This window comes from Neolamprologus brichardi, chromosome 3 (assembly GCF_056152115.1).
Source record: "Neolamprologus brichardi isolate AB-2024 chromosome 3, ASM5615211v1, whole genome shotgun sequence".
Taxonomy (NCBI): Eukaryota; Metazoa; Chordata; class Actinopteri; order Cichliformes; family Cichlidae; genus Neolamprologus; species Neolamprologus brichardi.
The window spans coordinates 32,917,931-32,933,322 of NC_142106.1; the positions used below are offsets into that span (position 1 = coordinate 32,917,931).

The 15,392-nt window shown below is 40.9% G+C and overlaps 1 protein-coding gene across 3 annotated transcripts in view; it reads left to right on the plus strand.

Moving 5' to 3' along the window:
* The window catches only part of LOC102777010 (thialysine N-epsilon-acetyltransferase-like), a 41,734-nt gene extending 28,934 nt beyond the window's left edge, over positions 1-12,800 (plus strand). The window contains exons 2-6 of one of the 3 annotated variants that reach the window (XM_087836959.1): positions 7,765-7,816; positions 10,831-10,914; positions 12,241-12,347; positions 12,439-12,474; positions 12,633-12,800. In XM_087836959.1, coding sequence (XP_087693085.1) covers positions 7,765-7,816; positions 10,831-10,914; positions 12,241-12,347; positions 12,439-12,474; positions 12,633-12,800 — 447 coding nt within the window. Of the gene's footprint in view, positions 1-7,764; positions 7,817-10,830; positions 10,915-12,240; positions 12,348-12,433; positions 12,475-12,632 lie in introns of all 3 variants that reach the window. The other 2 variants (XM_087836958.1, XM_087836956.1) reach the window with 2 other exon arrangements.
* The last annotated feature ends 2,592 nt before the right edge of the window (positions 12,801-15,392 follow it).

Genomic DNA, 15,392 nt, shown 5'->3' on the forward strand with positions numbered 1-15,392 from the left:
TCGCTGATTTTTTTTATTGCACCGTACAGCTTTCAACAATGCGCATTGCATTCTGCAGCCCAAATGACAAATCTCCTCCGTGTCGTGTCTCCTGCGCTTGCCAAACTTATCATGTTTGGTTTTGATAACCATCACGTCCAATAGAAAAAAACAGCACAAAAACACTCATAACTATGACCCTCATTCGGAAATACACACCTGCACCGGGAGCAAAAAAGGCGCACAAAAGTGGCGCCGCAGACGGAGAAAAAGCGCGGCATAATACTTTTACGTTTTAAAATCCACAAAGGTTTTCACTTTGAGAATCAACTTGTGAGAACTGTGACTACTGTTCATGTGCTGCAATAAATGAGAGACCACTGTATATAATAATAAGTATATAAGTATATAATAATATAATATTCTCTATGACTATTGTCTTCAACCTGTTAACATTTAATATTGTCTTCATAGAGTCAAGTAATCATGCAGCAGAGTCCTCCCCTGTCTCTTCTCCTGGCTCTCCAGTCCCTGGTCCCTCAGCTCCTGCTGCTGCACCCACAGGTATGAACATCAAGCACTGACAGCTTTTTACTCGCTTGAATTCCCTTGTGATCACCTTTACTAAATATCTACAACCAATCTGTTTATATCCTGTTTTTTTTCAATTTTGAAAATGAAAATCTAGTAGCAGCCTTCTCATTACTTTGTGTTGTTTTGTGCTGTGTTTTACAGGCCCACAGAGGAGGACAGCTCGAAGGCGGGCGAGGGACGGGTCCCAGGACGGTCCATCGGCGGTGGAGCTGGCCATCCTGGAGTCCCTAAAGAGGCCACGCCCGTCTCCAACTGAACATTTCCTCCTCGGCCTTGTTCCTGTTCTGGAGAGCATGCCGCCTCAGACACGAGAATTCGTGAAATTTCAAATTTATAAATTAGTTTTTGAAAACAGCACAGCTGTGTTAAATTTGGAAACATTGGACCCTAATGATCAGTAGTTTTCTGATGAGGCAGCAGCTCTCCAGGGCAGAAACAATGTTCTTATTTTTCTCCTCCTTCTCCCTGAGGCTCTTCCACTCCAAGCTGGGTCCTTTTTATTCCTGTCTCTCTGTAAATAGTTAAATTTCATATATTTATGATAAATGTTTTTGTTAATGAATTTATATTTTTTCAAATAAACATTTATAATGACAAAATGTCTCTGTTCTACTACACAGCAAATATTGGCACCCGACTTGACACAAGTAGAATTTATTTCATATTATACTAATGACAAAACATACTAATACAGTGGGATGCAAAAGTTTGGGCAACATTGTGAAAAGTAATTATTTTCTTGTACAAATCATTGGTTGTCACAATAAAAATAGTCAAATATATCATATAGGAGACACACACAGTGATATTTGAGAAGTGAAATGCAGTTTACAGAAAGTGTGCAATAACTGTTTAAATCAAGCAGGTGCATAAATTGGCAACACAAAAAAAGAGAAATGAAATAAATATTTAGTGTATATCAATGTGTGTGTCTCCTATATGATATATGTAAGTGACATTTTTCATTGTAACAGTGATTCATACAGGAAAATAATGACTATTAATAAGGTTGCCCAAACTTTTGCACCACACTGTATATAGGAACATAGTGAAGACAAGTTATTTAAGAGAGTAAAAAGAGGTTAGTTTATTTTGGAGTAGAGCTCCATTTATTAAGAAAAATTTAAAAAGACAGGAACACTCTTTAGAGGTTTGTGGGTGGCTCTTAAAAGAGCCGTTGTGGGGAAGTCACTCGGACTTCAAACAGGCTACTCCTTTGGTTGCCAAGACACAGCTCCCTCCACCGAGAAGTGAGCCATGAATTTCTCCCTCACCAGGACAGCCTCTCTGGAGGAGTTGTTTGCTGGCAAGGAACCTGGACAAAATTGTTTAAAATGAGTATTATGTGTACTGCAGTTACAAAATACATTATTGAAATTACAAAATTACAAATTGCAAAACATAAATCTTACATAAAACCTTTTGTAATTGTAAGGATAATTACATGATATATATTAGATATAATCTAAAACAGTCTGCGGTGATTATATACAAATATTCAACTATCCCAGAATTAAAACAAGGCCTAAATAAAAAGGAGTGAGTATCACTACAAAGATTAACCCACAGTGGTCCTAATGCTACAGTTTGATATCAGCAAACACCGAGCGCATACTACATTGATATGACACCACAGCCATGCTATCATTCAAACACTGATAACAGCATAAATCGAATTAAATCGGGACTTGATGAGACCTTCTGAGTATCACTAGAAATATTATAAACAGTCGTCTCCGTACCACAGTTTGCTATCAGTAAACACCGAGAGCATTCACTGTTAGCATAGCACATCCATGTTAGCAGTGTATAAATGGATGGTTTAGCATGTATTAGCACAGGTATCAATAAAGGACTACCGTATTAAATACTTTTACTAACCTCAGGCAGATGGACAGGCGCTCTGCAGGTGGGATTGAGCGCCTGTAATTGGTGTCTAGGCGGGCGATTCTGGGACCGACCCGGGGAAGCAGGTCCTCAAACTGGCCGAGTGAAAGACGGTGATGTCGCTGGAAGCGGCCGTCATCCAGGCGCAGCTCCTGGAGCAAATGGTGAAACTCACCAAACTGCTCATGCCTCTGGAGGACCTGATGGACCCAGGTACGGCGAGGGCGTCTTTTACGCCGCTGCTCTGCTCTCCACAGTACATAGAGAAGGGAGACTCTCTCTTCAAGCGCTAACTCGACAGCTGCCATCTTGCAAAGATACCGGTCTGGCACAACTTCCTCCCACATCCCTCCCACATTTCCGGTTCACGCGCGTCAAAATATGATATTTTGACGCACACCGTAAGGAACCAGCTCGCGTCGTTCAGGTCAATGATCCGGCTCTAACGGTGTGTTCACACCGAACGCGATGGACGCGAACAAAAACGCCCCAAACGCCCCTAATTTGACGCGTGCACATTCGCGCCTCAACGCGTGTCCAAGAAAAATCCATCGCGCGTCAAAATATCATATTTTGACGCGCGTGAACCGGAAATGTGGGAGGGATGTGGGAGGGATGTGGGAGGAAGTTGTGCCAGACCGGTATCTTTGCAAGATGGCAGCTGTCGAGTTAGCGCTTGAAGAGAGAGTCTCCCTTCTCTATGTACTGTGGAGAGCAGAGCAGCGGCGTAAAAGACGCCCTCGCCGTACCTGGGTCCATCAGGTCCTCCAGAGGCATGAGCAGTTTGGTGAGTTTCACCATTTGCTCCAGGAGCTGCGTCTGGATGACGGCCGATTCCAGCGACATCACTGTCTTTCACTCGGCCAGTTTGAGGACCTGCTTCCCCGGGTCGGTCCCAGAATCGCCCGCCTAGACACCAATTACAGGCGCTCAATCCCACCTGCAGAGCGCCTGTCCATCTGCCTGAGGTTAGTAAAAGTATTTAATACGGTAGTCCTTTATTGATACCTGTGCTAATACATGCTAAACCATCCATTTATACACTGCTAACATGGATATGCTATGCTAACAGTGAATGCTCGGTGTTTACTGATAGCAAACTGTGGTACGGAGACGACTGTTTATAATATTTCTAGTGATACTCAGAAGGTCTCATCAAGTCCCGATTTAATTCGATTTATGCTGTTATCAGTGTTTGAATGATAGCATGGCTGTGGTGTCATATCAATGTAGTATGCGCTCGGTGTTTGCTGATATCAAACTGTAGCATTAGGACCACTGAGTTAACCTTTGTAGTGATACTCACTCCTTTTTATTTAGACCTGGTTTAATTCTGGGATAGTTGAATATTTGTATATAATCCCCGCAGACTGTTTTAGATTATATCTAATATATATCATGTAATTATCCTTATAATTACAAAAGGTTTTATGTAAGATTTATGTTTTGCAATTTGTAATTTTGTAATTTCAATAATGTATTTTGTAACTGCAGTACACATAATACTCATTTTAAACAATTTTGTCCAGGTTCCTTGCCAGCAAACAACTCCTCCAGAGAGGCTGTCCTGGTGAGGGAGAAATTCATGGCTCACTTCTCGGCGGAGGGAGCTGTGTCTTGGCAACCAAAGGAGTAGCCTGTTTGAAGTCCGAGTGACTTCCCCACAACGGCTCTTTTAAGAGCCACCCACAAACCTCTAAAGAGTGTTCCTGTCTTTTTAAATTTTTCTTAATAAATGGAGCTCTACTCCAAAATAAACTAACCTCTTTTTACTCTCTTAAGTAACTTGTCTTCACTATGTTCCTATATACAGTGTGGTGCAAAAGTTTGGGCAACCTTATTAATAGTCATTATTTTCCTGTATGAATCGCTGTTACAATGAAAAATGTCAGTTAAATATATCATATAGGAGACACACACATTGATATACACTAAATATTTATTTCATTTCTCTTTTTTTGTGTCGCCAATTTATGCACCTGCTTGATTTAAACACTTATTGCACACTTTCTGTAAACTGCATTTCACTTCTCAAATATCACTGTGTGTCTCCTATATGATATATTTAACTGACTATTTTTATTGTGACAACCAGTGATTTGTACAAGAAAATAATTACTTTTCACAATGTTGCCCAAACTTTTGCATCCCACTGTATTATTATGTTTTGTCATTAGTATAATATGAAATAAATTCTACTTGTGTCAAGTCGGGTGCCAATATTTGCTGTGTAGTAGAACAGAGACATTTTGTCATTATAAATGTTTATTTGAAAAAATATAAATTCATTAACAAAAACATTTATCATAAATATATGAAATTTAACTATTTACAGAGAGACAGGAATAAAAAGGACCCAGCTTGGAGTGGAAGAGCCTCAGGGAGAAGGAGGAGAAAAATAAGAACATTGTTTCTGCCCTGGAGAGCTGCTGCCTCATCAGAAAACTACTGATCATTAGGGTCCAATGTTTCCAAATTTAACACAGCTGTGCTGTTTTCAAAAACTAATTTATAAATTTGAAATTTCACGAATTCTCGTGTCTGAGGCGGCATGCTCTCCAGAACAGGAACAAGGCCGAGGAGGAAATGTTCAGTTGGAGACGGGCGTGGCCTCTTTAGGGACTCCAGGATGGCCAGCTCCACCGCCGATGGACCGTCCTGGGACCCGTCCCTCGCCCGCCTTCGAGCTGTCCTCCTCTGTGGGCCTGTAAAACACAGCACAAAACAACACAAAGTAATGAGAAGGCTGCTACTAGATTTTCATTTTCAAAATTGAAAAAAACAGGATATAAACAGATTGGTTGTAGATATTTAGTAAAGGTGATCACAAGGGAATTCAAGCGAGTAAAAAGCTGTCAGTGCTTGATGTTCATACCTGTGGGTGCAGCAGCAGGAGCTGAGGGACCAGGGACTGGAGAGCCAGGAGAAGAGACAGGGGAGGACTCTGCTGCATGATTACTTGACTCTATGAAGACAATATTAAATGTTAACAGGTTGAAGACAATAGTCATAGAGAATATTATATTATTATATACTTATATACTTATTATTATATACAGTGGTCTCTCATTTATTGCAGCACATGAACAGTAGTCACAGTTCTCACAAGTTGATTCTCAAAGTGAAAACCTTTGTGGATTTTAAAACGTAAAAGTATTATGCCGCGCTTTTTCTCCGTCTGCGGCGCCACTTTTGTGCGCCTTTTTTGCTCCCGGTGCAGGTGTGTATTTCCGAATGAGGGTCATAGTTATGAGTGTTTTTGTGCTGTTTTTTTCTATTGGACGTGATGGTTATCAAAACCAAACATGATAAGTTTGGCAAGCGCAGGAGACAGACACGGAGGAGATTTGTCATTTGGGCTGCAGAATGCAATGCGCATTGTTGAAAGCTGTACGGTGCAATAAAAAAAATCAACGAAAAGGCGAGGCAGTGACGGATGAACAGCGGGACTACTGTATACTGTTTATTAATAAACAAAATATGTTCCTGTATGACAACACGCATAAATTAACTGCCTACATTAACTCAATGTAAACATACCTTCTGACTGACACTCCCCTGCTGCCTCTTCGGGCTGTCCCTGGTCCTCGGGGGAGAAGTTCTCCACGGTCCGCACCATATTTCCGCTAGTCTCCCGCGGGGTGAGGAAGGGGTCCAGAAACCCCATGACCGCGAAGAACTTCCATTTTCTCCCCGATCCTGCTGCAGACCCACTCCTCTTCTCCTTCTCTGCCTTCTTCTCCTTATTGTAAGTGTCCCTGAGGCTCTTCCACTTTCTCCTGCAGATGTCCTCTGAATAAACGGATTATCTTGTTAGCGGAAAGGTATTTGTACATCAGTGGGAAAATAGCGGGACAGTAGGCGGGCTTGCTAGCTTTTGCGCGGGTTCATCGGGTCAGTCTGAAAATTAAAAAGAAGGAATGAACTTACCAGGTTGCCCGATCTCCTCACTTATGTGTCTCCAAGTTAGGTCCTTTTTATTCCTGTCTCGGTAAAAGTAGTAGCTAGCATCGTATAGCTCCGGGTGATTAGCCACGGCACTGATAAGCTTTTCCTCCATACTGAATGAAGAATGAAGGGCTTTGGCTGGATCTGCCCCTTTGACCTAGGTCAGAGCCACGTCACCAGGCTCCTGATTGGTTGTCGCGGCGCGATTTGACGCTGGAGTTCAGATTTTTCCAACTCGAGCGGTAGACGCGAAACGCGCGTATGCACAAAATGCAACACAAAAACTCACGCGCGTGGTTTTATTCGCGAGTCAAACGCGCCAGACGCGCTACACTGACGCGCGTTTCACGCGTTTTGGCGTTTTCGCGACGCAAATCTGCTTCCGAATTTTCGCGGGACCCACAATCGCGCGTCATCGCGCTTTTCCATTGACTTTACATGTAAACCTGACGCTCTATTCGCGTCCATCGCGTTCGGTGTGAACACACCGTAAGAGTCGTTTCCTTCGCGACCGACACATCACTAGCCAGCACAAACAGCAGCCTGTCCGACAAAGATGACTTTTTTTGGATCCATGGGGTCAGGAAAGCCAGAAGCAGGGGAGCTGGAGAGGTACCATTCATGTCCATTCACTGAAGGTTTGGACCTATTGCATAGCTTTCCTCACATCAAGAAGCTGTCAATCAAAATCAATATAGCTCTTCCTGCATCTGGAGCCTGTGAAGGACTTTTTAGTCAGGCAGCACTCCTGTTCACTGCTAAACAGTTACAGCTTCACAGAAAGAAACATGGGAGCAAACTGCTGCTGAAGCTTAACCATCACTTCACTGAGTGAAGAAATGGCACATTTTTGCTAAATATGCAGAAAAAAATGCACACCCATACAATTTATGGTAAAGTGAGCAACCTTGTATGAACATATGTTGAAGTTGCCTCATTTAAATGTTTTCACTGAGGCTGCTGTGCCATTCGGATCAAAGATGAATATAAAGTTTACAGCATATCTTGTCACTGGAAATGGTTTGCAATGTTCATATATTCCTATGATTTACTGTAGGTATTGGTTAAAAAGGCTTTATGTTGTGAAAAACTGAAATGTGGAAATTAGAATTGTTGTGCCTTATTTTGTTGATGTTTTTACATGTTTATCTAATTTTACATGTTTGAGCGTATTAAAAACACAACTTTGCAGTCATTATTAGATTACTGAGATATTATTGGATAACCTGTGCTTGTCCTGCTTGTTAGTTTTATTGCAAACAGGCTAATAAACTCCCTGTAAATAATGTTTTTTATTGTTGGCTGAGAAGTCCTAATAAATGATGGCAGCTGATCCTATTTATGTTTTTCCTCCAGGAACTGGCAGAGTATGAGAACGTGGCAGAGCATGTGAAGTTGACCCAGAAAGGTAATGTATGTAGCGATGTCTCAAGTTTCTGTCTTGACTTTAAATATATTGTTTTATTTAAAAGAAACATGAAATCCAAGGTGATATCTCAGTAGAGGTTCAGAGCTGAGTTATTGTAGTTTTTTTCTGTTATTTACTTTATTTATTTTTTATTTTGACTATTGCTTTTTATTCAGTTTTGTTTACAGAGTTGATTTTATTTCACTTTAGTTTTTATTGTTTGAAAAGGTTTAGTTTTAGTTGATTATTTATTTGTTTCAGTCTTAGTTTTAGTCTTTTTCTAACTGTATTGAGGACATATATCAGAGGCCCAATTTAGGAAAATTATTACAGGTATGACAATAAAAACGCAAACACAATATCACATCATTATGAAAGCAGTTAGCTCACAGTCTCGTAGACACCCAGAGTCTCAAGAAACACATCTGTCAAAGCAGGCAAGTTCTAATAACGTTTTTTTTTTTAAACCACATTTTTACCAATCAAACTCAGAAGTCTAGTTTTTATTTTTATTTTAGTGAACTATTTTTTTCCACATCTCATGTTATGTTTTAGCTTTTTTTTAATTAACTATACGAACATGGTTTAGAGTTTATTCTTGCCCTTCAAATAATATTTTGTAAAACACAGAAAGAAGAGTTTTAATATCTTTATCTGCAGCTGTAAAATAAACTGTGAACCAAAAAATATTCAGCTGACATTTTGTTAAATATGTATTTCAGCTGCTTCAGGAAAGCTAAGCTTTGCATGTCAATGGTCATTAAAAGAACAGTACTGAAAATCTTAATCCACCCCTCATTTCTTATTATTTTGCTGGGAAAATGGGAAATGGGTGCAGCAGTTTGTTGAATCATGCAAATACATCATTTTTCATGTGCCTCAGTAAACAGTAGAAGGATTACTTGAAGAGCACAATTTCTGAAGGCAATGTCTTTCAGGTGCTGACTTTGTCACACTTCTCTTTTCTTCTGTTTTTAAGGACACTTTGCACAAAATGCTGAGATATGCCAATGTTTGGGGTAATAGCTCTTTAGAAGTCACATTGTAAAAAGGTGCAAATAATGCAAAAAGTTCTATTTTCTGTCTGCCAAATTACCATTGGTGGGAGCAGCACTTGATGATGATTACAATGATTACAACAGGCTCATAAACTGGCTAAAGTTAGAATTTAAGATAGGATTGTTGCTAAGTTACTGGTTTGATCCCTTAAGTTAGGCACTGTCATGGTCTGGGTGAGCCGTCTGTGTTTTTCTACTACTTCCCTGTGTATTCACCTCTGGGCGGACCACTTGTCAGTCCAACTGCTCAGCTCACCTGATGGAGATTCAGGACAATCAACAGTATAGTACAGTATTTAAGAACAGCATCCACATCTCTTCTCTGCCAGTAGCAGGCAGCACTGCATCATGCTCGTTGTTTCTGTGTTGCATATACCTCAGTTTCCTTGTGCCTGTAGTCAACTCATGGGACCCTCACTCAAGTTACCTGCAGCTCCCATTTCCAGGACACTGGTCACTACACCAAGACTCTTTGTCACGGATTAACTCCTCACCACCTCCGTGTCCACCTACCTTCACCTCTTCTGGATATCTTGATTAACAAGGTCGGACCCATGCAAACTGGTAACTCTCAGCTCTCTCTGGAGGAGCGGGAATGACATTTTCGCACCCGCGAGTGTTTTTATGTGGTTCTCTCAATCACTACCTCGCGGTCTGCCCAATTGGGCCAAAAGGCTCCACTAACCAGTAATTCTGGGGATATGGGCGGGTGGATCTCTAACTCATTTCAAACACCATTTTTTAAAACCTGTGTCTCTCAGTGTGAACCAGATCACTAATTCCCTTCATGCCCTCATCGATTCTGGGGCCGAACCAAATCTAACAGACACTACGCTGGCCAAGCAGTTGCATTTGGCCCTAGTTCTGCTTAATCCCTCCCGTACGTACCACGGTGCTGAAGAATCAAGTTTTTGCCCTTATCACCCTCCAAACCAAGCCCGTCTCCCTAGTCACGTCTGGCAACCACCGGGAGATGCTCGCATTCTTCACATTCATGTCCTCTGACAACCCACTAATTCTATTAATCCACATATTGTCTGGTCTGGGCAAAATATCACTAGCTGGAATGTCTTCTGTCTTGCTAACTGTTTCACCTTAGCATTTCCCTTAAGATCTTCAGAACCGTCACCCATTGAGGCCTGCTACTGCGTCTCTCATCTGTCCCTAAGGAGTATCACGATCTCCAGAAAGTTTTCAGTAAGCATAAAGCACTGTCAGTACCACCCTGCAGGCCCTATGATTGCGCAATCAACCTTCTTGCCGGAGACTTCTTAATATCTGGTTCATAAGTCTGGTTAAAAACTCCACTGCTTTCTCCTAGTCATCTCTATACCTCAACAGGTACACTGTATTGCCAAAGAATATTAGTTCACTTATCCAAATCATTCAGTTCAGGTGTTCAAATCACTTCTATGGTCATGGGTGTATAAAATCAAGCACCTAGACTTCCAGACTGCTTCTACAAACATTTGTGAAAGAACGGGTCGTTCTCAGGAGCTCAGTGCAGTATAGTTCCGTGATGGAATGCCACCTGTGCAACAAGTCCAGTCATGACATTTCAACATATTCCCATATTCCACTGTCAGCTGTTTTTGGTATTACAACAAAGTGACTGACTGGGCACCAGCATAAGAACTTGACTGACCTGCACAGTCCTGAAGTCCTGACCTTAAACCAACAGAACAACTTTGGGATGAATTAGAGCAGAAATTCTTTTCATACTTTCTCACACTTCCTCATTCCACCACCAAGTGTCTTTGTCCTCTTTATTCTGTCCAAAAACACCAGTTTTGGTAGTACCCGTCAGAGCTACAACTGTAAAAGGTTCTCAATATTAAATATAAATTAAATGTCCCCATTTTGAAAATATTCTGTAATGCGTAACTTAAATGTCAGTAAAAAAAAATTAGATCTACTATGATCTACTATGTTTAGTTATTTGTAATTTCTTTTTAGACTTGGAGCAAAATGGCTTTACCAATAACCCGTTCTTTCATGTCATCATCGCTGAGGTGCCAGAGCAGCACAGAACAAAAGAAGGTGAGCGAGATCATCTTACACAGTTTTCACACACACTGTTTCAAGCTACTATCTAACAACTCTAACCCAGTTACTTACTGTTAAGTCAAATTGTTTAATGTGTCATTGTGTTTCTTAAATTTGTGAAGTCTTAGTTCAAGCAGTAGGATCAAAGCCATTCCTTTGATCCTGACCACCTCTCCAGCCACTCTGTGCTGGGGGAGGTTTTATTGCAGATACATCCTATCTCACCGATCTGTTTCTTGTGTTGCAAGCTTCCTGCTTTTATGATCCTTTTGGTGAGCAGGAGGTCACACAAACGCACCCCCACCACACACACACACACACACACACACATAGTGCCTTGTCTTTGTACCCAAGGGGGGTTTTACGGAGGGAGGTGCTATGATGTGTATTGTAACAGTTTGTCAATAAAAAGGCTACGAGGACAGCTGCTCTTTGAAGGTTTTAGGATAGAGACAGGTGATGAGCATTATGCTCCACTGCCTGGTTCTGACCAAACCTTTCCCTCGTTAGCGAGATAAAGACCGGTTGAAGATGTTCTGTTATGTCTTGTGTTCTTCATGAAGAATAAGTCTCTAAACTAGCGAGGCATGTGGAAACACAGACCCAACACTTACACAAACTCGAAACTGATGGGTAATTGTTAAAAAGAAGAAACTTTAAAATGAACCTATGCTGTCTAAAATCTTAACAAACTCCTAAAAGTACCTAGCCAGCACTGATCTAAAAGGAAAACAAAACAGGGACACTCAGGACAAAACAAAAGAAGTAGGATTTGCTTGAATTTTCAGGGTTACTAAAGCAGTTTATGTTGACCAGGGTATATTTTCATGGTAAATTATGCATTACAGCTAAAGGAGCTGTGGAGCAAGTATGTTTAGGACAAAACATCAGCATGTAAAAGATCTTGTCCCACTGAGAAATTCAGTTCTCTGTAAAATAGATTTCGTGGTTTTCAGTGCACTGACACTAAGTGTGCCTCTAAGTTTTAGAGGGAACATGAAGTCTTTGTCGCTCATCAGGGAAAGACAATACAAGAGATAGTAAACAGTCACCTTCTTGTGAGGTTACATTTATAAAGGCTGTTGCACATTAAGTTTAAGCAACACGACAAATCCGATCATTTTTTTCACTGATATAAAGGAAATGTTACATAGTTATGTGTTTACAATAAAACATTATGCTATTAATAATCAGTGTTCTGAATATTCATCGACATTAACTCAATGGGAAGGAACAACAAAAGAAATATAAAGATTTAAGAATACTGAAGCTGTAAACTGTAAACTGTAAGCTAGCTTACTGATATTTTTCTTCTTTCAGGACACAGGAAGATCGGCTTTGCACTTTACTTCTATTCCTACAGCTCGTTTGTAGGCAGAGCCATTTATATGGAGGACCTGTATGTGATGTCTGAGTTCAGAGGTACAGTACTGCCTCTGAGAAGATGTCACATCATCGCTGTGCATCTGTATTTGCAGGAAATCTCAAGTAATGCACATGATCTGTCTTTCAGGGAAGGGTGTTGGTAAAGCACTAATGAGCAAGGTGGCACAGGTGAGTAAAACATGTGAACACTGTAGAAGATAAACCTTGAGGATTTTCCTATTTTCAATATTTGCACGAAAAAATGATGAACAGTGTCTCAGAGGTAGCATACAGATCTCAGCTCAGCAGTCATTCCTGTCTTCCTTCTTGGTTTTGCCCTCCTGTAGCTGGGTCTGGCTGCTGGTTGCCACCAGCTCGACTTTGCCGTCCTGAACCGGAACAAACCATCGATGGACTTTTACTTCAGCCAGGGCTGCTTCGATGTTACTGCTACCATAGGCTTCCACTGCATGCGCTGCGAGGGGGAGGCGTTGAAGCAGCTGGCTCAACTTTAAAACAACCCTCATGACTTTGTGACCTTTGCAGCCATGAAGTCAGCCCACACATTGCAGGGATGGAGCACCACTCAGTGGCCTCTTTCCAAAACTTGACAACTTAAGCTGCTACCACTACATAGGCTGTCTAAAGGTCTGTGCTCATAGGCTTAGAGTGCAGCGCGCCTTTTAAAATGAATATAGTTCAAATATGTTTATATCCACATAAATGGCATAAAATTGGTTTTCTAATTTAGTTGCAGTTACACTTTTACTCTCAGGTAGTTGATGTTCCAGTCATGAGAGAAGGATTTTTATAATAATGTGTATAACATCATAGAATAAAGCTGATTTTATACATTTCTCCTGAGTATGTTTTTGTGTCAAGTTACCAATAAAAAACACAATTCAGACAATTTTTTCCATAATTAGCGGTTGTTAGAGGTGGGAAGTAATAAAGTACTAATACTTCATTATTGTACTTAACTAAACATTCTACTTATCTGTACTTGCAGGAAAAAGTTGTCAAAAAAACGTTTTACTTTTACCGTCTGCATTGCAACACAAATATCTCTACTTTACAGTCTTTATAGTTTCAAAACAGGCTCACTACCTTAAGTTTAACACATTTAGATGAGTTATTTAACTCCACTGACAACCTTCCAGACATCAAACTTAAGTGTGAACCTGAATGGCATCAACAGAACAAGACAGTCCTGTTGCTTTATACATCATCAGCGCTTATTGCACATGATGAGTTGAAATCATTTATAAAGCTGTACTCAGGTGTTAAAGTGGACTGGAACAATCCGGGACAGCATTTTTGATGCAGATATATGAAAGTTGTGGTTGAAGTTAGGGCTGGGCAATATGAGGAAAATCTATGGCTATGTCACAATACACAATATATATCGCGATATGTTTAAATAACCTCCAAAAACAAATCTTATTTTCAACAATATGGTACTTAAAATTGCACTGGTATCCTCATTCAAATTGACCATTTAATATTTTTTTCTGCTTTGAATGCAAAAAATCTGAATGAATTGAAATGTTTTATTTTAACCATTTTTTAGCGGCTGTGGTATGTTTACAATGGGACTTCTGCTCCTGGACCTCTGCACACAGCGTCTGTAAATCGGGGCTGTACGAAGTCACTTTCATCTTCACGCAGGACTGTAAGCTGTCGTCTGTGAGGCGTGAGCGGTGTTTGTTTTTAACATAGTTCACGGTGGAGAACAGCTGCTGACATAATGTGGATCCGAAGATCCATAACTGGCCTACCTGGGGTTGAAAGTCTCAATAAATGCATGGCGTTTCGGCGGGTACACCGGTGTTCCAGATCAACTGGCGTTTAGATCAACTGGCGTTGGTCGAAAAGATGTGTGGCAGACTTGCGTTTCAGGAGCTGCTACCAACAAACCAGCAAAAAAACCACCAAATGTGTCATCTGTGACACTTGTGAGGTTATCTCAAACACACTCCGTCAGTCTTGATGCTGTTGAACAACAAAATGTTTAAAAATTTTGCGAGTTTACCTGGTGATATCCTCATGCGCGACGCGATCGCGAAAACAGCAAACAATTAACACCACGCCGATGCTGTTCACGGGACAGCAAGAGTAAACGATCGGGAGACTCGTCGTTATCGTCCCCCTCGCATGTTTTATTTCTCCGGTTTCAGCGTTTTTGCTGCACAACTAAAGCGCGCAGTTTACTTTGTGTGCACTAACATGGACTCGAGTCAACCAGCGCCACCTCTGGCCAAGTGCCACAGCCTACAGCCAGATCAACCTTTGACACACATCTGCAGCACGTTTGGATTCGTTTCATGCACAACACATTTGTATCTTTCAATTGTCTCTGTTTGTGCGTCATGCAAATAAACCTTTGAAATGAATGAAATGATATCATGTATCTATTTTGGACCACATTTGTAAAAAAATTCCAAATTTCATACACAAAGCGACCGTGGCTCAGGGGGTTGGGAAGTGCATCTGTAACCAGAAGATGGCCGGTTCAATCCCTGGGCTCTCTTTCCTGGTCGTTGTGTCCTTGGGCAAGACACTTTATCCTACTGGTGTTGGCCAGATGGCGCGATATGGCAGCCTTGCTTCTGTCAGTCTGCCCCAGGGCAGTTGTGGCCTCCACCACTGTGTGAATGTGAGAGTGAATGAATAGTGGCATTGTAAAGAGCTTTGGGTGCCTTGAAAAGCGCTATATAAATCCAATCCATTATTATTAAAGTCGTAGGAATCACCACCCCTGTTCATCATGATCTTAATATTTTTGCCCATAAGAAAAACGTCTTGAACAAAAATGACACAATATTTCTTTAGTGTTGTCACATCACAGCCTGTAAGCATAGTCTGTCTGTGTCTTTTCTCTGCAAACAAACATTTTAGAGGTGGTAGTTATATACAATCTGTATAAGTATGGTTAATCCAATAAACATTTGTAAGGAGATGGCAGTTACTGTGAATTTACAGCAGTTACACAGTGATTAGTAATAAACATTCTCCAAAATTTGCACATGATCTTCAATTTGGAATCCATCTACTGACTATCACATAGCAGCTGGAGCAGTCTCCAATGGAGGTGAGTCCACTGCTGC